The 23,772-nt window shown below is 41.3% G+C and overlaps 4 protein-coding genes across 10 annotated transcripts in view; 3 read left to right on the top strand and 1 right to left on the bottom strand.

The window, feature by feature from the left end:
- The window catches only part of CFAP70 (cilia and flagella associated protein 70), a 90,143-nt gene extending 89,797 nt beyond the window's left edge, over positions 1 to 346 (top strand). The window contains exon 28 of the mRNA XM_079718841.1: positions 88 to 346. Within this exon, the coding sequence (XP_079574967.1) occupies positions 88 to 168 (81 nt within the window). The 3' untranslated portion in view covers positions 169 to 346. The remainder of the gene's footprint in view (positions 1 to 87) is intronic.
- Positions 347 to 1,565: 1,219 nt separating this feature from the next.
- On the top strand, positions 1,566 to 3,150 carry MRPS16 (mitochondrial ribosomal protein S16). The gene is made up of 3 exons (XM_079719389.1): positions 1,566 to 1,727; positions 2,161 to 2,421; positions 2,909 to 3,150. Exons 1-3 carry the CDS (start codon positions 1,715 to 1,717, stop codon positions 3,040 to 3,042), a joined length of 408 nt encoding a protein of 135 aa, XP_079575515.1. The 5' UTR covers positions 1,566 to 1,714; the 3' UTR covers positions 3,043 to 3,150.
- Positions 3,151 to 5,655: 2,505 nt separating this feature from the next.
- DNAJC9 (DnaJ heat shock protein family (Hsp40) member C9) lies at positions 5,656 to 11,534 on the top strand (the record flags this gene model as incomplete). The annotated part of the gene is made up of 5 exons (XM_079719342.1): positions 5,656 to 5,835; positions 6,008 to 6,148; positions 6,815 to 7,069; positions 9,150 to 9,236; positions 9,603 to 11,534. 5 exons carry the CDS (start codon positions 5,656 to 5,658, stop codon positions 9,720 to 9,722), a joined length of 783 nt encoding a protein of 260 aa, XP_079575468.1. The 3' UTR covers positions 9,723 to 11,534.
- Positions 11,535 to 11,674: 140 nt separating this feature from the next.
- The window catches only part of FAM149B1 (family with sequence similarity 149 member B1), a 46,545-nt gene continuing 34,447 nt past the window's right edge, over positions 11,675 to 23,772 (bottom strand). For 4 of the 7 annotated variants that reach the window (XM_079718947.1, XM_079718948.1, XM_079718950.1 and 1 more), the window contains 7 exons: positions 22,303 to 22,427; positions 20,363 to 20,469; positions 17,743 to 17,964; positions 16,101 to 16,224; positions 15,730 to 15,855; positions 13,497 to 13,575; positions 11,675 to 12,384 (listed from right to left, as the gene is read on the bottom strand). In XM_079718947.1, coding sequence (XP_079575073.1) covers positions 12,311 to 12,384; positions 13,497 to 13,575; positions 15,730 to 15,855; positions 16,101 to 16,224; positions 17,743 to 17,964; positions 20,363 to 20,469; positions 22,303 to 22,427 — 857 coding nt within the window. In that variant the 3' untranslated portion in view covers positions 11,675 to 12,310. Of the gene's footprint in view, positions 12,385 to 13,466; positions 13,576 to 15,729; positions 15,856 to 16,100; positions 16,225 to 17,742; positions 17,965 to 20,362; positions 20,470 to 22,302; positions 22,428 to 23,772 lie in introns of all 7 variants that reach the window. The other 3 variants (XM_079718949.1, XM_079718951.1, XM_079718946.1) reach the window with 2 other exon arrangements.

The following is a 23,772-nucleotide window of genomic DNA, read 5'->3' as shown; positions in this document are numbered from 1 at the left end:
TTCTTTAGCTGTGGTCCCGCAAATGAGGGGTCTCCACATAGATATATCAGGTATGACATGTGTCCTTCCCTTCCTTCTCTCATGCAGCTGAAATTGAAAGATGAGAGTCTGCTTGCAGAGATCCACATGGTACAGGAGACAGTTGGCTTTGGAAATCCATCTTTCTGACATCCTTCCACCTGAAGAATTTTCTGTATGGGACACTGAGCTCCTTTCCTTCCCAGAGAAATTAAACCCTGGATGTTTCACCATATGAGGGCTTGGGATAAAGAAAAAAGGATCTTCAGCACAAACTGAAACCCATTCACTTATTTCCGTTGGCTATCTTACTGGATGGCTATGTTACTGGATGTTTTAGTGGTTGACAGTAAACTGGATGGTAATAAAAAAATCTAAATAAGAGATTCAGAATTCATCAGTTAAGGTATACTGAGGTACATATAAGAATATAACTGTGTGTGTGTGTGTGTGTGTGTGTGTGTGTGTGTGTGTGTGTAAGGTATAGGAGCTTCATTATTAGGGTTTCCGGTGAAAGCTTATCAGGATCACTCCTGAAAGAGGTCAACTGCTAAGGTCGTTGGCCAGGTTCACTTACTGGAACTTGGGAATTAAGGCATCATTTCTAAGGTGGGCAGAAAGGAAGAATGCTGTGCTGGGTCACTGCATTAGGGCAAAGAGTATATGAGTTGTGGCCAGATCCTTTGGATCCAACAGTGAACAGAGAAGCTTAATAGACTGGTCTTTGCTGAAGGTATCTTCATGGATCTAAATCACAAGGGCTCCATGAAGAGTCCATTACCCTATAACAGATGCAAAACTCCTCACAACGGAGGCCATTTATTCTAGGGCTAGAGATGACAAAGGAACCATACCTCACCCCTGTCCTCCGGATCAGTGCACAGCAAAACCAGAAATAAAGGCTCCCCTCCTTTATTTTTTAAAGGAGGCGGTTGAGAGAATAGGAGGGAGGTAGAACAGGAGGGAAGGTGAGAGACATATTAGTAAACACAGAAGGGCAAAATCAACTCTACATTTATAGTCCTTCTACTCTCAGTCCTAATGCTACCTCCTTTATGAAGTCTTCCTGAGGCACAAAGGAATTATCAGGTTCACCTTCTCTTCCGCTCACTCCAGGACTGTGTACTGACCACCCCTAGTTACTCTGGTGTAACCTCACCATCTCCCCTACCAGATGTCAAGCTTCCTGGGGGCAGGGACAGCGCATCTTTGCGTTCTCGGCACCTCGCCTTGGCCCTAACTGGTGCTTGGAAAAAAGTTTGCTGGAAGGATGGATTTGTGGAGCACTTTAGCACTTCTTAGCCGCTCCCAGGACTGTCCAATACTCCTCCCTCTGGCAGGAACCCAAAGGCCAGTGAGGGCCGGGAGATCCCACAGGGCTCTTTTCGCACTTACCCCAGCCCCAAACTGTAGCGCCCCTTCTTTGCAACCGTTCAGGTACGTTAGGTTCCACTGTGTTGCGTTACGGGAAGTGTAGGGGCGGAAAGCGGAAGAGGCGGGGCGAGTGGGCCGTTCGCTTCCGGCACCGAGGCACCCGGCCTGGGGTCGCGGAGGTCGGCGGCCGGCAATTCCTCAACGCTGACCTCTCCCGGCCGTCCTCCGCGCCACCGAAGCGGTAGAGCGGATCCGCGCGGGAGGCCAGAAGCTCCGAGGCGTCGCAACTGGTGCACAGGCCCCGGCGACTGCCGGCTGCGCTATGGTCCAGCTCAGTGAGTGATGGGGGCCCCGGGAGACCTTAAGGGCAGTCGCGGGGGTAGGGGGCGTGCGGGAGCGGGTGGAGCTGCGCTCTCGTAGACGAGCTAGAGGCAACCCGTACCTGAAACTGCACACGTTTGACCCTCTTCTCAGTGGTTTTCTTGTTTTGTTTGTAAGTTTTCGCGGAAACCCTATGAGATAAACAGCATTCATTTTATAGATGAGGCAGCTGGACTCCGACATGGTCCAGAGCCAGTGTTGAGTGCGTTGGGGGATGGCTGGAGTGCGTAAGAGGAGTTTCACAAAGAAACGGTATCTAAGTCAGATCGACAAGAATTGGTTGAAAGTAAGGACCTTTCAGTGGAGGAAGGGGGCTCATTTCATCTATCTCATTTTGTCGGTTTTGTGCCCTCGATTCTTGTGTCTTAACCACTTATTTGTCTACAGGTACTCTGCTCTGCAAGGCCTACCATGGAGGCCACTTAACCATCCGCCTTTCCCTGGGTGGCTGTGCCAACCGGCCTTTCTACCGCATCGTGGCTGCTCACAACAAGTGTCCCAGGGATGGCCGTTTCGTGGAGCAGCTGGGCTCCTATGATCCACTGCCCAACAGTCATGGAGAGAAACTCGTTGCTCTCAACCTGGACCGGATCCGGCATTGGATTGGCTGTGGAGCCCACCTCTCTAAGCCTGTGGAAAAGCTTCTGGGTAACTCAGCTCTAGCCTTACCTCTCTGAGGGGATTTTAAATTGAAATCAGCTCGAAGATGATGGGAATTTAAAACGATTTTCATTATTTCCAGGCTAATCAGGACAGGAGTGAGAACTGAAATTGATCTGATTGCCATTTTGAATCTGGAGATTCCTTTTGTAGACTCCTTTATGAGACTTTTTGGATGACTGAGATTTTATGCTAAAAAATGGGAACGGTGTGTCTTGAATGGCTATCTGTCAGTTCTTTTTTTTTTCCAAGTAAGGAGAATAGTGTTAGGAAGTAGACAACATCCATTGTGACCTTGCAATAAACAGAAGGAAGTGAGTTGGGGGAAGAGGTAAAACATTTTGTTGAGTGAGGAACTTGATTTGAATCTATGTTCTAGATCAGGTCTCTGTTAGACCTCAGTTCAGTGATGCTGAGTTCCCAGGGAAATATTAGCTTGTATTGTTATAATGAATGAAAATCCTGTTACTTTTAGGTCTTTCTGGCTTTTTCCCTCTGCATCCGATGGTGATCACAAATGCTGAGAGGCTGCGACGGAAACGGGCACGAGAAGTCCTCTTAGCGGCTCAGAAAACAGATACAGAGGCTACAGAAACAAAAGCAAACTGACTTCAGTGATCATAGCAGTGGGAACAAGGTCGAAGTCCTCTTAAAATATTTGTGCAGATCTCTTAGTTTTATTTATTTAGAGGTCAATAAATGGAATTTTTTAAGTCATCCATGATATTCTGGCCTGACCTGAACAGGGCCCAGGGAGAGGTTTGTTCTTGACTGACATAAAGCTGGGTATAGGTACTAATTAGCTTTTTCAGCTTTTATCTGGGGAAAGACAGTGGCTGTGGGGTGGATTGGACTCTGGGTCTCTAGGACAACTTTACAGCCTGCTACTTTCCAGGACTTCCCTGTGTTTCAAAGTCCCCAACCAGCATGTCTGTGTCCTATCCAACTAATTCCTACTTTAGTCATTTATGGTCATCCCACCAGCTCAGGAACACAGTTACTTCACTTACTGTTTTTGTAATTGCAGATTTACATTGTCTTGTCAACGCAAAATTTCAGATTTACAAAGGTAGGTTTGTTATGAGCTTTTAGGCTCTAACAACCTACTTTTTAGGAATAACTGGAAGAAAGATAATATTGTAAAGTACCCACATACATTTTAGGCCTTTTCCGTGCATGGTTATTTGTGAGAATTATAAGATACCATGAAATTAGGTAGGATTATCTCGTTTATAGGAGCAGAAGCTGAAGTTCAGCAGTAGAAACTTGCCCAAGGCCACATAGTTTTAATATTGGGCAGAGCTAAGAGTCAGACTCCAATGTTCCTACCTGGAGAGCCGTTTCCAACATGTCGTATTGTCTGTAGTCGGGGGAATGAGCTAAGATGAGGGGCTTTACAAAAATCCATTTAGGGCTTCCCTTGTGGCGCAGTGGTTGAGAGTCCGTCTGCCAATGCAGGGGACGCGGGTTCATGGCCCGGTCCGGGAAGATCCCACATGCTGCGGAGCGGCTGGGCCTGTGAGCCGTGGCCGCTGAGCCTGCGTGTCTGGAGCCTATGCTCCACAACGGGAGAGGCCGCAACAGTGAGAGGCCCGCGTAACGCAAAAAAAAAAAAAAAAAACCATTTAAAAAGTCAGTGACAGAATCAGGTTTAGGTATCATGATTTGGTAATACAGATGACTGGTTGTGTCCCCCAAAACTCAGCACATAATCTTTTCCACCAGAAGCGCAGCAGGATTAGATGGTTTTAGTGCACATTGGATAATACAGATTTCATAATCTGACATAAAACTAAAACATAGGAGATTTATAGAGGAGATTCTATAGCCCTATCAATGTACCAAACTATTCTCTGGGTTTTATATTCTGAGAACAGTTACCAGCCATCTGAAAATCTGAGGTCATCAAGGCTCTCCCAGGGTTGTCACTGGTTGGCTTCCACTTACTTTGGGGTGACTTTAAAGGCACAGCAGGCAGAGAGCAACTGACTTTACCTGGGTTTGATCTTGGATCTAGGAAAGAGAAATGTTTTGAAAACCATTTCAAAGTTTAAAAGATAATAATCTACCCTGGAGAGTTTGAGGTCTTTGGAGAAGCTTTAATTGGTAGAGCAGAGGAGAATGTAATTCTGGAAAGTATTCTCCAGTGAGGGGAACTGATGTGAAATGGGTATTTTGAGCTACTGAGTTTCTTCCAACTCACGTATTCACTTTGTGCCCTGGTCTATCTTTTGTCCAAGATCTATATACACAAACTTCCTATGTAAGCTCATCCTCTCCCTGATTTCCAAAGTTTTCTCTAGCCCTAGCCTTGCTTTGGATTTCCAGGCCCAGATTTTCACCAAGTCTTGAGTGATTGCATCAGCCTGTCTTGCTACCCGCTCAAGTCCAACATGCTCAAACCCAGGACTGCACTTGAGAAAGCTTTTGCTTCCGAAGCTTACGTTTTTATTAAGATGAGCATTTGGATCATGTTATCTCCAGCAAAGTGGAAGGTGATTTAGGAACTGGAAGGTGAATGGAAATGATTCTGTAATAAATATCAAATCTAGAAGTTCTATCAGACAAAGAATTTTTAAAAGACCGGTATTTTGTCTTTTTGTTTAATGTAGGTTTTTTAAATTGCAGAGCTCAAGGGAAAGTCCCTATCCAGCGGTCCCAACCTGTAGGTTGCAAAATTATTTGGGCCTCAGAGCTCTATGTACTCTTGTCAGATCATCTTTGGAAAAGAACAAATCTGTTTAATCATCAGGTTAAATTTAAACCATGTGAAATTGCCAAATGCCGATGTTACGCTGTTTTTCACTGAAAAAAAGCAAAAAGAAAACAGTGCATAGGTTCGGCCTAATATGAACGTTCCTTATATCGTTGCATAAACTGAGCTAGGACGTTGGGGAAAAGGTAGGTGCGAGATTTCCAGAGCATCGGGAGGAGGGCCGCGGAGGAGAGGGCGTGGTGGAAGGAGGTCCCGGCGCTAGAGGAGACCAGGGACGCCAGCTCCACTCTCCGCCTCAATTCTGGCCGACGCAAGCTTGGCCACACCCCCCTTTGCAACCGCCGTAAAGTGTGGTGTCGTGGCCCCGCCCCTTCCGGCGCCTCTTGTGACGCCGGCGCCCTGGGCTTTTTGCGCGGGAAAAGGGAGCCGCCCAGGTCTGTGCTCAGCGTCACTGGACTCAGGCTGATTTCGCTGAAGTCGCCGCCGGCTCCGCACCGCTGCCGGCCATGGGGCTTCTGGAGCTGTGCGAGGAAGTGTTCGGCACCGCCGACCTTTACCAAGTGTTGGGCGTGCGGCGCGAGGCCTCAGACGGCGAGGTCCGACGCGGCTATCACAAGGTGTCCCTCCAGGTGCACCCGGACCGGGTGGGCGAGGGCGACAAGGAGGACGCCACGCGCCGCTTCCAGGTGCGCTAGACCCCGGTCCGCTGGCTGCCCGGGCTTATCTCCGTCTTCTGGCCGCCCGACCCCTCCCAGGTGGAGTGAGCCGAACCCGGCCTGGCGTCTTCTAATCTTTATTTCTCGCGGCGCGGTTTCAGTGAGAGGCGCAGGGTTGATTTTTGGATGCTCTTTCCCGCAGATCCTTGGGAAGGTCTATTCCGTTCTGAGTGACAAAGATCAGAGAGCAGTGTACGATGAGCAGGGAACAGTGGACGAGGATTCTGATGTGCTCAGCCAAGATCGGGACTGGGAGGCCTATTGGAGATTACTGTTTAAAAAGGTAAAGAACTCTGGGATTTCCTTGTGACTGTTTCCATCATTCATTCAACAAACGTTTATTGAATGCCTCTAAGGCCTTGCATTTTGTGTTGTGTAAGAATGAGGAATTTTTATTTGGCCTCGAAATATTAATAAATAAATACACACATACACACCGGCGTTCCTCAGGAGATACCTATCTACTTATCGATCTTTGAAGAAGGCAAGACTTATCTCACCGTTAGGTTGAACCGTGTGGGTGTATCCATAACACATGCACCTACATACACACACACACACACACACACACACACTCTTACTGAAATGGGTCTTTAATTTTCCGTTGATGTAGAGTGATTGTAGTGAAACGGGGGCATTTGATTTTTTACAAGATGTGCTTTATTTTACATATCCCGATGTAAGTCCTGAAACTTTTCCTAGCTTGGAAACTTCACTTAAATTTTCCTGGTCTGTAGCTTAGCAGTTGTAAAGGTTGGACTAGGGAGAACTCTGGAAAATCTTTGGCATAGAAACTTTGGTTCTTTGCAACAATTTCAACTCAAGCAACTGAGTTGAGGAGAAACATTTGGGGAGAAACATTTCAACACCTAAATATACTTTTTACTAGTATTTCTTTAATTTAAAATAGAATTCTCCAAGTTAAAGCATATGTCTCTCATTTGTTCAGATATCTCTAGAAGACATTCAAGCTTTTGAGAAGACATACAAAGGTTCAGAAGAAGAGCTGGCTGATATTAAACAGGCCTATCTGGACTTCAAGGGTGACATGGATCAGATCATGGAGTCTGTGCTGTGTGTGCAGTACACAGAGGAACCCAGGATAAGGAACATTATTCAACAAGCCATTGATGCCAGAGAGGTCCCGTCCTATAATGCCTTTGTCAAAGAAGCAAAGCAAAAGATGAATGCAAGGAAAAGGAGGGTAAGATTTTGAATGCTATTTATATCTTGACTGCTTCCAAAAAGAATTTGAGCATATTTACAATAATGAAAATATATACAAGACTGCTGAAATAAAGATTAGGTTTAACTTGTTTTGTAGTTTTCATCTCATAAAATGAGCAGATCAGCTCATTAAGAGAACTTTTTTTTTCTACTGTGTCGTGCTCAGGAGGATTTTACTGCATGGATTATTTAGATAATCAATATCATTTTAAAGTACCACTGAAATATTCTTCATATGGGCCAATTCTTGTAACCTTGCTGAGACATTCCTGAGGAGATAAAGTAATGGAGTCCAGATACACAGGCTAGACAGTGATTCTCACTTGGTTAGGGTGTTGGGGGGAGGGTGACAGAGGCTGTCCCTTCAAAACTGTGTCTTTTTAATTCAGATTCCTTTGTTCTTGCCAGATTGATTCTTTTTTTTTTTTTTTTTTTTTTTTTTGCGTTACGCGGGCCTCTCACTGTTGTGGCCTCTCCCCCTGCGGAGCGCAGGCTCCGGACGCGCAGGCTCAGCGGCCATGGCTCACGGGCCCAGCCGCTCCGCGGCATGTGGGATCCTCCCGGACCGGGGCACGAACCCGTGTCCCCTGCATCGGCAGGCGGACTCTCAACCACTGCGCCACCAGGGAAGCCCTTGCCAGATTGATTCTTGAGTTGGACCCAGAATATACATTTTTTTAAACAAACGATTTAGTTTATTTTGATGTGTCTTTCCAAACACACTTTGAGGTACACTTTTGTGGAGTATCAAGGACTGTGGCTTGTGTGTCCTTTATACCCATATTAAACTGTGGAGTTGGTGAGGGTAAGGATGATGGCAGGGGAAAGGAGCTTAAGGATATCTGGGGTTCAGGGAGGGAGTGGATTCAAGGTAACAAACATCTGTGCCTCTGGTCTTTTGGTATTAAAGGCACCATTGCCTCAACCTGACTCATAATGGGAGCTCCACAGGGAGCAAACAGTGTAAGACTGTAGCTCTTTGGTGGGTACTTTATTTTGTATGGCTGAAATGGGGGTGGAGGTAGGTCTGCAGCTTTTAGGTAGAGAGACAGGAGAAACCTGACACCTGTGCTGAGTTGAGAGAAGTGGAACGTGTATCAAGATCACATTTTGGCTCATAGGCTACATCTGTCTAGATTCAGGCTGACAGTTTATCTTAAGTTGGTAATTATCTTTTTAGGTGAAACTGAGCACAGCTGTATTCAGTAATAGGCTATTAGCTTGAGAAACTTCCCTAGAGTTTGGGGGAGCTGGGCAGGAGGCTGGAATACTTTTGAGTGAGACTCCCACAAACTTGGAGAGGGGAATACAGTATTAAATAAATTGAATACAGGGACTGAAAGTAGACAATGGAAACTGTGTCTCTATTGGAATAACAGGATCCTAATGTATCATAACTCCCAGTATTAATAGTATTCATTGCTACTTAGAAAATTCACTGGGGCTTGGGGCCGCTTATAGTCTTGCTTGTTGCCCTGAAGGAAAGAATGAACTTATTAACCTTTCCCAAGGTATTCTTGTGGTATTTTGGAATCAGTGCCCTAGTAAAGTTTGGCAAGAGGAGGTGGCTTTGAAATCCGGTAAAGAAAGTTAAAACTGAATTTGTTAGAGTTTATCCTAACTACTCAGGGGAAATTTTAAACTGGGGTTGCTCAAGGCTGCCACGAGTCACGTGTAGTAAATTGGGTTTCCAGAGGAGGAATCTGAGGTGCCTGTATCCTGGCAAAATTTTGAGGGCATCCTTGGCTAAGTGACCTTTCTTAGCTCTTCTAGCATTTTGGTTTCCTTTCTGTCACCATGTGGTTTATGAAACCAAATTACCTGCTTACCCCTAGCAAATACAAATGGGGAGCAGTCAGAAATGCTTATTGGAATCAGAGGATCTACTGCTTGATGTCAGCAATGCTGCCTTTTAGTGAGTGTCATATTTATGCAGTTTTATCCTTTTAGTTTATATAATCTTCAACTTGAAGGAGTCAAATTTGCTTTGGGGAAAGAGGGTGTATTTTTAGTATTTGCTAGATTGCCTTAGCGTCTCACATGAGTTTCTGTTTTAGGCTCAGGAAGAGGCTAAAGAAGCAGAAATGAGCAGGAAGGAGTTGGGGCTTGATGAAGGAGTGGATAACTTGAAAGCACTCATTCAGGTAAACCTGGCAGGTTGTCTGTGAAGGTTGCCACCACTTCTTTCATGTTCTGATTCCTACTGCTAATATTTTCTTTGGAGTGTATGTACAGTATTGTGGGCATTTTGTTTTCTTCTTTTAAGACATTCAGGTACCATACAGTCATCCTTTTAAATTGTACAATTCAATGGTTTTTAGTATATTTATCAGGTTTTACAATCATCAGCACTAATTCCAGAACATTTTCATCACCCTCAACAGAAACCCCTTATCCATTAGCAGTCACTCCCCATTCTCCCTTTCCACCAGCCCTGGCAGCTGCTATGTACTTTTATCTCTGTGGACAGTCTTGTGTTTTGAAAGCTTGTGTTTTAACTTCTTAAACAGAGCAGACAAAAGGATCGGCAAAAGGAAATCGACAATTTTCTGGCTCAGATGGAAGCAAAGTACTGCAAACCTTCCAAACGAGGAGGGAAAAAAACAACTCTCAAGAAAGAAAAGAAATAATGGAATTTTCTCTTCAAAAGTCTTTAGGTGTTAATTGATGTCATCGTAGGCAAGGTGCCGTCAAGATTTGAAGACAAAAGTTAACCCTTGAGAAAAGTTGTCTTTCAAGCCTAAATTATTCAGATCAACTATGTAAACCAAACAGAATCTCTCAATCTGATGTTAGTATATCCTGGAAACACCATCACATTCTGTGAGGTCCTTCTATGAAGGAATTTGGTGGTGATCATTGAGGGAGCGGAAGGGTATATGCTTCCTGACAGCAATCTTCTATGGGTCTTCTGTACAAGGAACTGTACCTATAATGCAGATCTATCCCTACCACATTTAGCAGTTGTCATTTTGCCACACAGGAGTGAGCTGCAGGGTATTCAGTGGTGTGTGTTTATTAGAACAGGTACTCTACCTAGCCTTCAACACACTTGCGGGACGTCTGTCTTCCAAATACTTGCCAGTTTGCTTTCAGTCTTAATGTTCTTGCATAGACCCTCTCCTTTTTGTTTTACTCAACTAAGTTTTGCACTCTTTGCTTGAGGTTTATAGGAGAAACAGGTGTTCAGATAACTTCAAGCATCTTTGTAAGAATTATACATGATTAAATAAACAAGTAAAAAAATGACTGTTAAGTTCCAGGGGCTTTTTAAATGATCCCAGTGTGATCATTTAAAAGATGAACTAGGGGCTTCCCTGGTGGCGCAGTGGTTGAGAATCCGCCTGCCGATTCAGGGGACACGGGTTCGTGCCCCGGTCTGGGAAGATCCCACATGCCGCAGAGCAGCTAGGCCCGTGAGCCATGGCCGCTAAGCCTGTGCGTCCGGAGCCTGTGCTCCGCAACGGGAGAGGCCACAACAGTGAGAGGCCCGCGTACTGCAAAAAAAAAAAAAAAAAAAAAAAAAGATGAACTAGAAAAGATATGAATGGTGCTTAGGATAAAGAAGAGAGAAGAAAAGTAGTCGTAGTCAGCCTTGTAGCAGATAGCCTGGTTTAAGTTGCCTCAAGAGATGTTGTAGTCCTGCCTGTAACTGCTGAATGTCCTTAGGTCACTGAGCTTGTCTGAACTTCTTTCCTCTATAAAAGAGTAAGGGAGCTGGGCTAAATGACCTGTTAGAGGCTCCTTCTGACTCTTTAACCTTGAAAGGCAAGCCGTCTTGATCCAGTGGTTTGTTATTATGTACTCCTGGTATTGATTTGTGAGAATAGTACAGAGATTTTTACTTAGTTGAATTGGTATGAACTCATTAGAATATATGGAAATTTTTTAGGGACTGTTCAACTTAAAATCTCTGATTTGTAAGCTAATATATTCAATACATATACGTAAAACAAGCCTTCTGTTACTGAGATTTATGTATTATAATTTATCTGAGGTAAGCCCATGACACGTTTTCAGTTTGTGATTATAAACAGGTTAAAAAATACTCTTTAATTGCATCAAAAATACAATTTAATGCAGGTTGTTTGAAGCATCTGTCTTCATATGATAGCATTAGATAACTGCGAAATAATAAAATTACCCCAATTGAATTGATCAACTCTGAAGATTAACAGTAAGATCTAAAACCAGTATGATCATCAAAATTAAAATTCAGTGAAATTTAAATAAAATAAATGTAAGCCATAGTTAAAACCATTGCTGCATTCATGAGTGCACTCAGGAAAGGTCCATGTGAAAATTGGAAGAATGTCAAAGTTCTCTTCCTTTGCTCTTAAGGATATGTTTATACTGGACTAATTTGCGGGGTTTCTGAAATTTTAAGAAGTTGTGTCTTGCTGGCTCACTAATAGAAATATTCTATAAATTTTTAAATTGACTTTCTTAGATCTGCAGGAGAAAATCGGCAAGGTGAGTTTAATATTTGGAAAAAAATATGACCACTAAAGTACTTTAAGAAGAAAAGAAGCATAACCTGATGTCAAGCAGGTGTTGTGAGGTTGAGTTGTCCTATCTGAAAAAAAAATCCATTATGGTTTATTACATAGGCTACTTTACACCAGTGCTCAACATTTATGTCTTTAGTTACTCACCCCTGCCATATTTGTCTGCCTATGGGATTGGACATCTAAAGAGAAAACTTTAGGAACGACTCATCTGTTTGATGAGTAGTAGCTCAGATTTTTGACAGTACTGTCTCCTAAAAATGACGTAAAAGTGAGTACACCTGTCCAGAAATTAATACAAGCAGAAGTATTCCAAAGCCAGTGATAATGTTATCAAACAATTTCCTACTTTTTGTGTATGTATAGTCTGATAGAATCCTGTAATAATTGAACTGATCATTGTTAACAGACAACATGAACAGTGATTTGGAGGATATTACTCTTTTGTTACATCTTTGGGTACAAATTTTACTGTCCAGTGAAATGGTTAACTTATGCTGAAAGAAGACAGTAACTGGAGATAGAAGCAGTACCCATGTAATCTTTGGCCGATAACTGTTGTCAGTCTGTTGTACCAAAATAACTCTTCATGAAGATAGTTTCAAGTTGTCTCCTGTTTACAAGCTCTGCATCACGAGATGACTGAACACTGATTTGTGAAATCTTCCCACATGTTCCCTGCAGCCTGAGGCAGGTTCTTCTCACTTGCCCTATGGTCCCTGCCTGGTTCTAGTGATTGGTCCACCTCTGTTTTGAGATTTTGTAGATCCATGTAACTGAGGACCTGTCAGACAAAGATGACATCATAGAGTAACATTAGTAGACATTCTAGATTTGATTGTCTCAAGTTCATATGTACGGGCTTTTTTGCTCCAGTTATCAGTTAGACTTTAAATTTGGAGCCTGTGACTAAATAGTAAAGTATATATTTACCAAGGCAATAAAAATCATGTTTGCGTATTTTATAATGTAAAAACAAACAAAATCTATATTAAGATATGAAAGCAGTAACCTAATTTTAGAAAATAGCCACGAATTTAAAAGGACTAAAATGTCTGTTTCACTTACCTCAATATTATACTAGTTATACTTGACCGGCAGCATGGCCAAATGTAGTAACTAGCTCAGAGGCAACAGTGCTTCTCTGAGGACTGATCCAAGAACCGAATCCACTGAAAGCATTCAAAGACTACCAAACGATGCTACTAGGAACTGAACTAAAAGAATTCGCTTGGATTACAGAGAAGGTTTGAGGCAGATTACTTTTAATGTACTTGCTGATTAATCTGATTATTAACAGGAAACATTTCAACTGCCCAATAGTTCTAAGTTTCACCTATAACATAAGGAGAAAATGACCCTGATGGTGAGACCATTATAGGAAGAATTAAGACATCCTTAAATTTTCTCTCATCACTCATATGAAAATAGAAACTATAGAATATAACTTAGAAGACAAAAAAGTTAATGGGATAGAATCAGACTCCTCGTGTCTTGACATTGTGAATTTCTTTTCTTACCTCGGCCTAGCAGCTTAACTGACCAGAGCAGTTTAATCCATAGCAGTGTGGGGTTTGCCAAGTAATAAAATCCATGCAGTGTTTGAATGTTACAAAAATGACTTATTTGGCTTAAATTTTTTAGATTAAAAAAAAAGTAGTTTTCCAGAATGGCAAGAGGTTAATTTTTATATGAGAAAACAAATCTGGAACTTTCTGGCTTTGAGCAGTGGAGTTCTGTAATTTTTTATTATATCCCATATTCCAAAATGAATTTGAGGTAATTTACAAAGATTTAGGAAAACAAAATATAATAAAATCTTGAGGAAGGAAAAATAAGCATGGAAAACAGCAGGGTCTTAACCACATAGTAGTAAAATAAAAGCCATGGCCTGACCTGTTCCTGCAGATCCCCTACCAGGTCGGGCCTGATGAGGATACTCAGTAGCACATGAACGACGATACTTTGTGTCCGGCTGAAAAAGAGAAGATGAGACACTTCTTACGATGTGACTTCTCCCAGAGGATAATGTGTTACTTGGTTTAGGAGGGAAAACCTTAAAGTTGGACAGCAGTGTAATTGACATCATCTGACATTCTGAGGGACAAGTTGGCTAAGTGTACTCTTACATTCCAAGTAAGAAAAATCCCAAGCCAGAAGCCCACACAGCCATTGTTAACTTGTAAAAATTTCAAGTTCTACAACTTTATTAATATGTCTTTAAGAAAACCTTAGCATTTATAAATAATCCATATGGTTTAATATTTCTAAATACTTACAGTTGGCTGTCAAGGGAATTTTTATCTGATTTCCATTGCCTACTGACTGTTTAAAACAACAGAACCTGAACCTTTTCAGCAACATTGAAACACCCATGACTACTTCCATGCTTGAAATGTGACTCTTAATATGGAACTCAAACATTTCAAAATTATCTCAAGGGATTTAAAGATTTTAAGATACAACTAAAATACCTAAATGCAGATATTAAAAAGAGCTATCAATACCATCCCACTGGTAGTTCTAGAATAAAAAAACGTCCCTCTCAGTTTCCTGTCAGCACTGGTATTAAGAGATTTGAGATTTTTTTTTTTTCTTTCCTGATGAAGCCCCATGTTTTCTATCAGGGATCAGCAAACTTTTTTTTTTTTGTAGAGGGCAAGATAGTAAACGTTTTATGTTTTGTGGTACATACTGTCAGTGGAACTCCTCAGTTCTGCTGTTACAGTAGGAAAGTAGCCACAGACAGTGAATGAGCGTGGTGGCTCTGCTCTAAGAAAACTTTATTTACAAAAACAGGCAGTAAGCCGAACAGCCCGTGAACTAGGACAGAGGAAAGAAAAGATTCTTCCCTAGGACCTGCAGAGGGAACATGGCTCTGCTGACACCTTGATTTTGGACTTAATAGGCTCTGGAACTGAAAGAATAAATTTCTATTGTTTTAAGCCACCCAGTTTGTGGTAATTTGTTATAGCAGCCCTAGGAAACTAGTACAATGTCCCATTCATTTATTACTCTCACCACTCTTCTAATGGAGGAAGAATCATACAGTGCTTTAGGCTGATACAGTTTAAGGGGTATGAGTTGAGATAAGTGTGTTGCAAATACCACTGTCTTGAAAACTGGTGTAGGATGTGGGTTCCTGGTGCCTGGTTCCTGGGCCATAAGTGTGGCCCCAGTCACTTCCTAGGCTCTCCAAGCCCTCTTGCACAAAGCAAATGAGGTGGGGCTGAGCTCCTGGCTTACAATTTTGGGGAAGGTCAGTGCATGATCTCTAATCTCCCAATCAGGTTTTTTTCTATTGTTTAAAAGTAAAAGGGCTAGGGCTTCCTTGGTGGTGCAGTGGTTGGGAATCCGCCTGCCAATGCAGGGGACACGGGTTCAAGCCCTGGTTCAGGAAGATCCCACATGCTGCAGAGCAGCTCGGCCTGTGTGCCATAACTAGTGAGCCTGCGCTCTAGAGCCGGTGCTCCGCGACGAGAGAGGCCACTGCAATGAGAGGCCCATGCACGGCAATGAAGAGAGGCCACTGCAATGAGAGGCCCACGCATGGCAATGAAGAGTAGCCCCCGCTCACCGCAACTAAAAAAAGAAAGCCCATGCGCAGCCAGGAAGACCCAACACAGCCAAAAATTAATTAATTAATTAATTAATTAATTAATTTAAAAAAAAAGTAAAAGGGCTAGTAAATGTACATTAAGTGGTAAGGCACTGTCAGCATTTCAAACACCAATTAACTAAGAACCCCCAAAAATCTTAACTCGCACATCCATCAGTCCACATACATAATCTGATACCATTTTTTGTGTAATTCCCTAAGAGCAGTGTTAGAGAATGAAGTTAATGCTAATCTGATACACACTGGGGTTTAACATTTTGCTTATTCTCAGAAATAGCTAAACTTTAAATTGCTGAGAATTTACAATTTATGTATGTTAAAAGAATGAGTGGCAGAGACCAGTTAGAGTTTCAACAAAATATACTTTAAACTTAAAACATTATTTTTATTCGAACCTCATTTTTTATTCTTAGAGTTGATTAAGCCACCATGTAAAGCCTTAAGTCTGCCAAACTATTTTTTTTCCCTTTCCTCAACTATCAAGACCATAGAGGAAGTATGTCACTCTACCAAAAATGACTGAGTTGTGTTGGGCCTGGAGAAAAAGTCTGGTAAAAGGATCCTCTCCTGGGGCTGCTGATGGTTAGGCTCATCCACCGCTGCACTTCGAGCTCGATTGGAATCGCCATGGGTTTTCTGCAGAAGAGATAAAAATTACAGAAACAGTTAATTTGTAGTGGGAGCTGTGTATGTCCTATATCAACCCTAACAGGTATGGTCACTGCAGTCCAAGCAGCTCCAATGCCATCGTCATAAATCAGAATTCAGTGTGTACTTTTGACAAAATATAGTGTTAAGTCAAGACCAGAGCACAGACCCTGCAGAATTACTGACCCTGAGGTTTTATAAGCACATGGAAAGGCAATAGGAAAGAGACATACCGTTTGCCTTTGTGGCCCCACAGTGCTCAAGTGTTCCACTTCAGCTGTGCCAATAGGTGGCAGCAGATTATTTCGACGCAGGGGCAGTGGTGAGGGAGAGGAGAGTGAGTCGGCCGCCACTGGGCTGCAGATCCCATCAGCAAAAACCAAGACATGAAAGCATAAAGTTATAACAATATAAGCAAACTGATTAGAATCAAATAAATTGAGCAGATGAGTTTAATTTCATGCACAGAAAGCTTTAAGCTGCCTACATTTTTAAGTGAAGAGATCTCAATGAAAGGATTTTGGAGAATTAAAGGTTTGGGTTTTTTTCATAGTATTTTCTTATTGCTGAAACTTCATCCTGAGCACACAGCAGAAGTTGACCCTTTCTCCCACAGAGAACTGGAATAAAACAATTTTCCCTATATTGTGTTGTATTTCTCTGACAGTTATGGATTTGTAATTTCACATCTGATGGAACTCACAGTTCTGGGCTTTCTGGTTGTCCTTCTCACTAAAAACTATAATTTCCAGGTAAAGTTCCTAAACTTATTTCCTTCCATGGGATTTGGAGCAGTCTGCAGTATTACTCATGCCCAAGATAGTAATTAAAAGCTGAATGATACTTTTCATGTCCCAGAAGAAAACAAAGCAACTTACTTTTCCACTTTGAAAAAAGCACTGTCAGAGGGATGAGAGATTAATTATACATCAAGACCACTCATACTCAAATGAATGTATAGCTATATCAGTATAGATACAGCTACAAATGAATGTATAGCTATATCAGTATAGATACAGCTACATCAACAGAATAGCAGCTGAGAACCCTGGTGTCCTAACAAAGATTTTTGGTGGTTTTGGACACCTCTTTTAGTAAGTCTATTGGGATAAATTGTAACAAGAAATTGAAAAGTCAAAATCAAGAAGTGTTGGGAGAGAAGTATAGTGACACCCTTGATTTAGAGGCTGAATTCAAAACACAGTATGGTGTCATCTCACACCCTTGTTCATAGTCTTAGAAATTAACTATCCTAAGATGTTTTGTAAGTCAACAACTAATGAAAGAATTTTATTTTAAAGACTTGGCTTGGTATTTTTTGCACAGTGAGGCTCAGAGTGTCTAGTGAATGAAGGGTGGGAAAAGGGAAGAGAACATGTTTAGTGTTACTTCCTAAGATGTGCCAAGGGACATATTTCCTGGTGTATAAACATCTACTTATCTGAGGTTTATAAAGTTTTCATTGTCAATGGAATAGGTAGATCCTAATGGTACAGAAAAATATTAAAGGAGAATTAACTATTATTTGGGGAAGAATTTCACTGAGGATGTTCCCACTAAGGAAAATGTTTTAATAAAATACATATGTCTTTTATTCTTTTGGTGAGTTCTATTGAAGTATTCTAGCCAACATTTTATTTATAGAAATATAAGTCTTTAGCTACATCAATAGGAAGATCCAGTATATCTATATTTCATTCAAATTTAACTGCATTTTTTCTGTATTAGATTTACACCAGTGTGCAGTTCATCATAAGAATATGTAATGATTACTGTCTAGGCATATATTTCAATCTTAGATTTAAATTCATTCTCTATGTAAAATTCTTCATTAGTTTTACCATAGATTCCAGAAATTCTGCTTTTGAAACCTACACTCGGGATCCTCTGAGTACTTCCATAGGTCTTGGTGTTCCAGCGCGTGAATGGCTTGTGCTGATGGGATGAAGGGTACGTGGTGGGGGATTGCGTCTCCTGGCGGACTGCGCTGTATATGATAGAAATGATGTACTAAGCTCCAGGGATCGATGTGGCCAATTTCGAGTTGAAAGGATGGTACTGGACCCAGGCCTCATAAGTAGCTTGTCATCAAGATCTCTAGTGTCCAAATATCAGAAACCCACAGTGAGATCAAGATTGCTCTGTACAGGGAGAGCGAACTCAAAGGGTAAAAAGCCTTAGACTATAAAATACATTCAAGGGAGAAAAAAGCGAAAAGAGAAAACAATAAATAACCTAGTTTTAGAAGTTACATAATCTAGCTCAGGCATGAGAATGTGTACCTAAAAGGACATTATTTCAATCTTACACATAATTTACTAGAACGGAGACTTGGGAAAACAAGTCCATTTTTCACCTTCCATCACAGTCACTTCTTCAGTTACTGGTAAAGACTAACCTGTAGGGTACCGACTCCAAAGTGCTTCCCAAAACTTTACCTCAGGGACTGTGCTTCCTACCATGTTTGAAGCATTCTTTTGTGCTGAAGGAATGTCACCAGAAGGACTTAGTTGAAAGGCCAATATTGCTGCTTAGTAGTGGTGTGGCACTAGTGTGGCTCCCACTGCAGAGATTAAAATGCTGAGCTAGTTGGAGCCTGCAGGGATAGGGGGTTCCTTGGAAAGCTGGGAACAGGCAAAGGGTCCAGAGCTTTGTACAGCCCATGGCAGTAGATCCCCATTTGCATAAACAACTGTGAAATATAACACTTTCCTGTAAGTACTCATAAAATACCATGCTCAACAGTTCAGTAGCTTAAACTCTGCCTTGTAGATTCAGCGGCTTTGTTTTTGTGTTTTAAGCAGATGAGAGAACGTTTAATTCTATTGTAAGGCACCTAAGAGATAGTATTTACACTGTGATGTGGAGGGGAAGTGAAAGAAAAAAGCTCTGCCCACATGTGCTCTTGGCTTTCAGCAAGTTCCTCAATCTTTCAGGCCACTTTGGTGTCCTCTAGTGCAAAATATGCCTCAGGGTTTGGAGAACTTTGAAGGAAAAATGCCCATCACAGAATAGGGCTAAACCTTTAGCATTACTCATATGAGATCTTTCTGGTCTTCCTAACCATTCACTTAAGCCTTTTCTTTACACAGCCTACTGCTTTCTAATTACAGGGGTTTAGGCCTTAGCTGCTCTTTGTTCATCTTTATTCTTCCTCTGGACTACTCATTCATAACTGGATTTATCACCTCCACACTTCTAGATCAGCCTTCAAATCTGACCTATATGGCCCATCATTGTAAACTCAGCACACCCCAAGCTCATTTTCCCCCTGCCAAACAAGCTTCCCTTGAGCTTGAAATCCGAGTTGACTTTGATTCCTCTATTTTTATAGAATTTGATTTCTTTTACAATATCTCCTAAAATATTTCATTCCTTTTTTTAGTCTTGCTACAACTTGAGAACAGACCCATAGCAGCCTGAACTCCTGCATTAGACTCCTTACTTTCAATTCCTCCTGCGTCAATCTAATCTGTGTCCTACTGCTGTGAAATCTATCTTTCAAATTCCTGTTTTAAATATATGTGCTCCCCAGCTGGACTCATACATTGCTCGCGTGGGAATGTAAAATGGTACAATTCCTTTGGAAAATTGTATGGCAGTTTATTATAAAGCATACACTTAACCTATTCTGTAACACTTTCACTTCTAGATACTGAAAAATGAGACCATAGGTCCACAAAAAAGACCTGTGTAAGAATATTTATAGTGCCTTTTACACATAACAGCCCCAACCTGGAAAATAGCCCAAGTGTTCATTAACGGAAGAATGGATAAACAAATTGTGGTGTACTATTACAATAGAATACTACTTGGCAATAAAAGAGAATCACATGCAACAACATGGATGGATCTCAAAAGCATGACATTCAAAACCCTCCATAGTCTGGTCCCAGTGTTCTTTAATTTCATAGTGTCTTCTTTCCCACTAATCACACCATGGTCTATTTTAGTTTAGAAGATTTCAGTGGTCTTTGATCAGAACATAAAGTTCTAACCTATTGCTTCCTATCCTACTACAGCAAAAATGGTCGGCTTTCTCTTCTAAATATTTGTATTTTCCTGTCTCCAAACCTTTTTCCACACCATTCCTCCTACCTAGAATAGCCTTGCTGCTCTTCTCTGCTTATCCAAACTTCCATCTTCCAAGGATATGTTCAAAACCTACACTTACCCACCAAAATGCTTCCCTTCTTTGGGACTGCCATAGTGCTCACAATGAGTACACAAACTTCACACTCAGTCACAGGAATGCCCTGTATGGTTAGGTCTCTTTTTACCTTTGTGCCTTCTCACCAGTTATTTTATCAGCTCCTTGAAGGTGGAGACCATTTTCCTTATATGTTTTTACTCCCCAGATGTTTCTGGTTGCTTGGTACTTACTCAGTACATGTACTTACTCAGTACATGCAATGTTGATTGACTGACTTTGCTTTCCTTTTATTTCTCAGTGATCTACTTAAACTCTATAGTCTTAAAATTGTATACTTCTTACAGGAGCTTGTCCATTAGGGAGAGATTTCTTGGCTGTAGAGGCATCCCATGAACCAAGAGACCATTCACATTTGGCTGATGACCACTTGCTGCTTGACAGAGACTCATCTACATATCAAAAGAAGGTATTATTCATTATTGGTTGGTGAAGATATCAGCTTGGTTTCCCAACTTTGCCAGAAGTTAGTATTTCCAAATTAGGTCATTTATACTTTTTTCTCCTATGCCTTAACTTTTGTAAATCTTGGCCAGTACCCCAGCTGGAGCCCCAAGTCCACTGTCAAGATGACAGGATCAGAGTGCTTTCCTCTCCATTTCTAAATGGGGAAGCCTGGTCAACTTAGATGAAAGCAATTAATAGCCACTCTCATAGGGGAGAGAGGACCTTTATTATCATTATTATTTACATTATACTAGAAAACAAAATATGGAACAAAAATGGGGAGAATAAGGGTAAACTCTATCTCTTTTACCATCACATAATCCTATGCTCTGCACAAACTAATGCTTTCTCCTTCACTACACCTGGAGCAGTCAGCTCTCAATAACGTAAATTCTGAAGACTTTATTAGAAGGAGTTAATTGTATTCTAATGTTAGCAGGATTTAATCTTACCTGGACTGCCACTGCCACCTTAGTGTCCTGTTTATTTTCTCTCTCAGGTATTCAGTTAAGTGCCCTTTCTGGCCAGCTCCTTCTCTGCCACAGTATGCATTTTCCTCCTACTTTCTCTTAAGAATGTTTGGATTATTGGTTCTCCTTCCTTTGGTCATTAACAACCAGAACCGTGTACGTTAACTTTTCAGGGCTTAGGCTACCTAGGTCATAACCAGGCCAGTTCAACATGTCGAAGTATTTTATTACCATCATAGGAATATTAGATTATTACCTGGGTCATCCTCCAATGTGATAAGGTATGGGCCTTACTGAGCTTATTTTTAATTACTTTTTTTTATTGAAGTAGAGTTGATGTACATATTATATAATTTACAGGTGTGTACAGTATAGTGATGCACAAGCTGAGTTTACTTTTAAATAACCCTTTTTAAAATATAGCTGCACAATATCTGGCCAGTACACCAACAAAGCAAATACTAGATGTGGTACTAAACCCAGGCTCGATGAGCATGGGCCAGGGATGAGAATCCTTTTTCTTTTTATACCTCCCCTGCTCCCACACTTTTTTTGCTACAAGTAACACTGGGAAGCTATCATGTAGGAACTGAGATTACATAAATCATTACACATGGATGACACCAGGCTTATCAACCTTCTGCAAGAAATGGCCATTTTTATATGCTTGTCTACAGACTTATTTGAAACCATTTTCTCCTCCCTTTGATTTGCCTTTTACATCTGGTTATGATTAGTAAACATCCAAAAAGCAAAAATGTCAACAGATTCAAATATTAAAAATAAAACAAAAACCAGGTAGTCTGAGATAAGAGAAAAAAGAGGGAAGAAGTCAAAAAATTCAAAGGACAGAATGTTAAGGCCATAGAAGATCTGCTATTGGTCCCTCTTTTCATGATATTTTTCATTTTTCCCAAAGCAGACTTAAGCTGACCATATAGTTGAGTCTAGATTGCACAGCTTATAGATGCCTTTTCAAAAGAGCTGACTGAGAATTACTTATCAACTCTAATTTGCTATTAATTTTTTAACAGGTTAAATTTTTTTAATTGTGGTAGAATATACATAGCATAATATTACTGTGTTAACCATTTTCACATGTACAATTCATTGACATGAGTGCATTCGCTGCTATTAATTTTTTTAACTGAAATTAAACTTATCTTTGCAAAGAGTCACTGGATTACTGTGATAAACATATAACTTTACTGAAAGAGTCATAGTGATACAATTAAGGCAAATAACTGAGCAAACTTCGTCTACAAGAACAGTCCTAGGTTCTCGAATACATTCCCCTGTGCAACTTACCGGATTTGAGGTGATGGACAGCACCTTAGACTGTGGCACTAGAGGTAAGACCAAAGGTTGTGGTGCATTCAGCACACAGGGGCTTTCTGAAGCTGGTCTGGTGATTGCAACATTACTGTCATCATCTGAGCAAAGGAATAGAATCTATTATCCATGAATATCTTCAGACCCACAACAACAGTACTGTGAAAAAAAATCTCCCCTGAGAATTCATAATCTCAAGCTAGGCTTCACAGCTTTGCAGCCCAATTTCATACCACCTGCACAGTTCAAAAAAACCCTTTAAACCATGAATTTATTTTAAACTGTTTCCCAGGCTGGTGATTCCTATTTGTACCTGGCAGAAGGAAAAGCAAAGATTACTAGAGCAAAGCTGTCTAATAGAACATTTGGAGATTGAAGGAAATGTTCTACATATGCACTGTCCAGTATAGTAGCCTCTAGCCACATGTGGCTATAGAGCATTTAAAATCTGGCTAGTGTGGGATCTAATCAAACTTACAAGCTTTTGCACAGCAAAGGAAACCATAAACAAAACGAAAAGACAACCTACAGAATGGGAGAAAATATTTGCAAATGATGCAGCCAACAAGGGCTTAATTTCCAAAATATACAAACAGCTCATACAACTCAACAACAAAAAAAACCCTATCCAAAAATGGGCAGAAGACCTAAACAGACATTTACCAAAGAACACATACAGATGGCCAATAGGCACGTGAAAAGATGCTCAACACTGCTAATTATTAGAGAAATGCAAATCAAAACTGCAGTGAGGTACCACTTCACACCAGTCAGAATGGCCATCATTAAAAAGTCTACAGGGGGCTTCCCTGGTGGTGCAGTGGGTAAGAATCTGCCTGCCAATGCAGGGGACATGGGTTTGAGCGCTGTTCTGGAAGATCCCACATGCGGAGCAACTAAGCCCATGCACCACAACTACTGAGCCTGTGCTCTAGAGCCCGTGCACCACAACTACTGAGCCCACATGCCACAACTACTGAAGCCCGTGCACCTAGAGCCTGTGCTCTGCAACAAGAGAAGCCACTGCAATGAGAAGCCTGCACACCACAATGAAGAGTAGCCCCTGCTTGCCACAAGTAGAGAAAGCCCGCGTGCAGCAACAAAGACCCAACACAGCCAAAAATCAATAAAATAAAATAAATTTATTTTTTAAAAAAATACTACAAATAACAAATGCTGGAGAGGATGTGGAGAAAAGAGAACCCTCCTACACTGTTGGTGGGAATGTAAGTTGGTGCGGCCACTGGAAAACAGTATGAAGTTTCCCCAGAAAACTAAAAATAGAATTACCATATGATCCAGCAGTCCCACTCCTGGGCATATATCTGGACAAAACTATAATTCAAAAAGATGCCCCTATGTTCATAGCGGCACTATTCACAATAGCCAAGACACGGAAACAACCGAAATGTCCATTAACAGATGAGTGGATAAAGAAAACGTATA

The sequence above is a fragment of the Hyperoodon ampullatus genome, assembly GCF_949752795.1.
Source record: "Hyperoodon ampullatus genome assembly, chromosome: 1".
Lineage (NCBI taxonomy): Eukaryota > Metazoa > Chordata > Mammalia > Artiodactyla > Ziphiidae > Hyperoodon > Hyperoodon ampullatus.
Note: the sequence above shows the minus strand (reverse complement) of the source record. Positions and strands in the feature narration are given on the sequence as shown.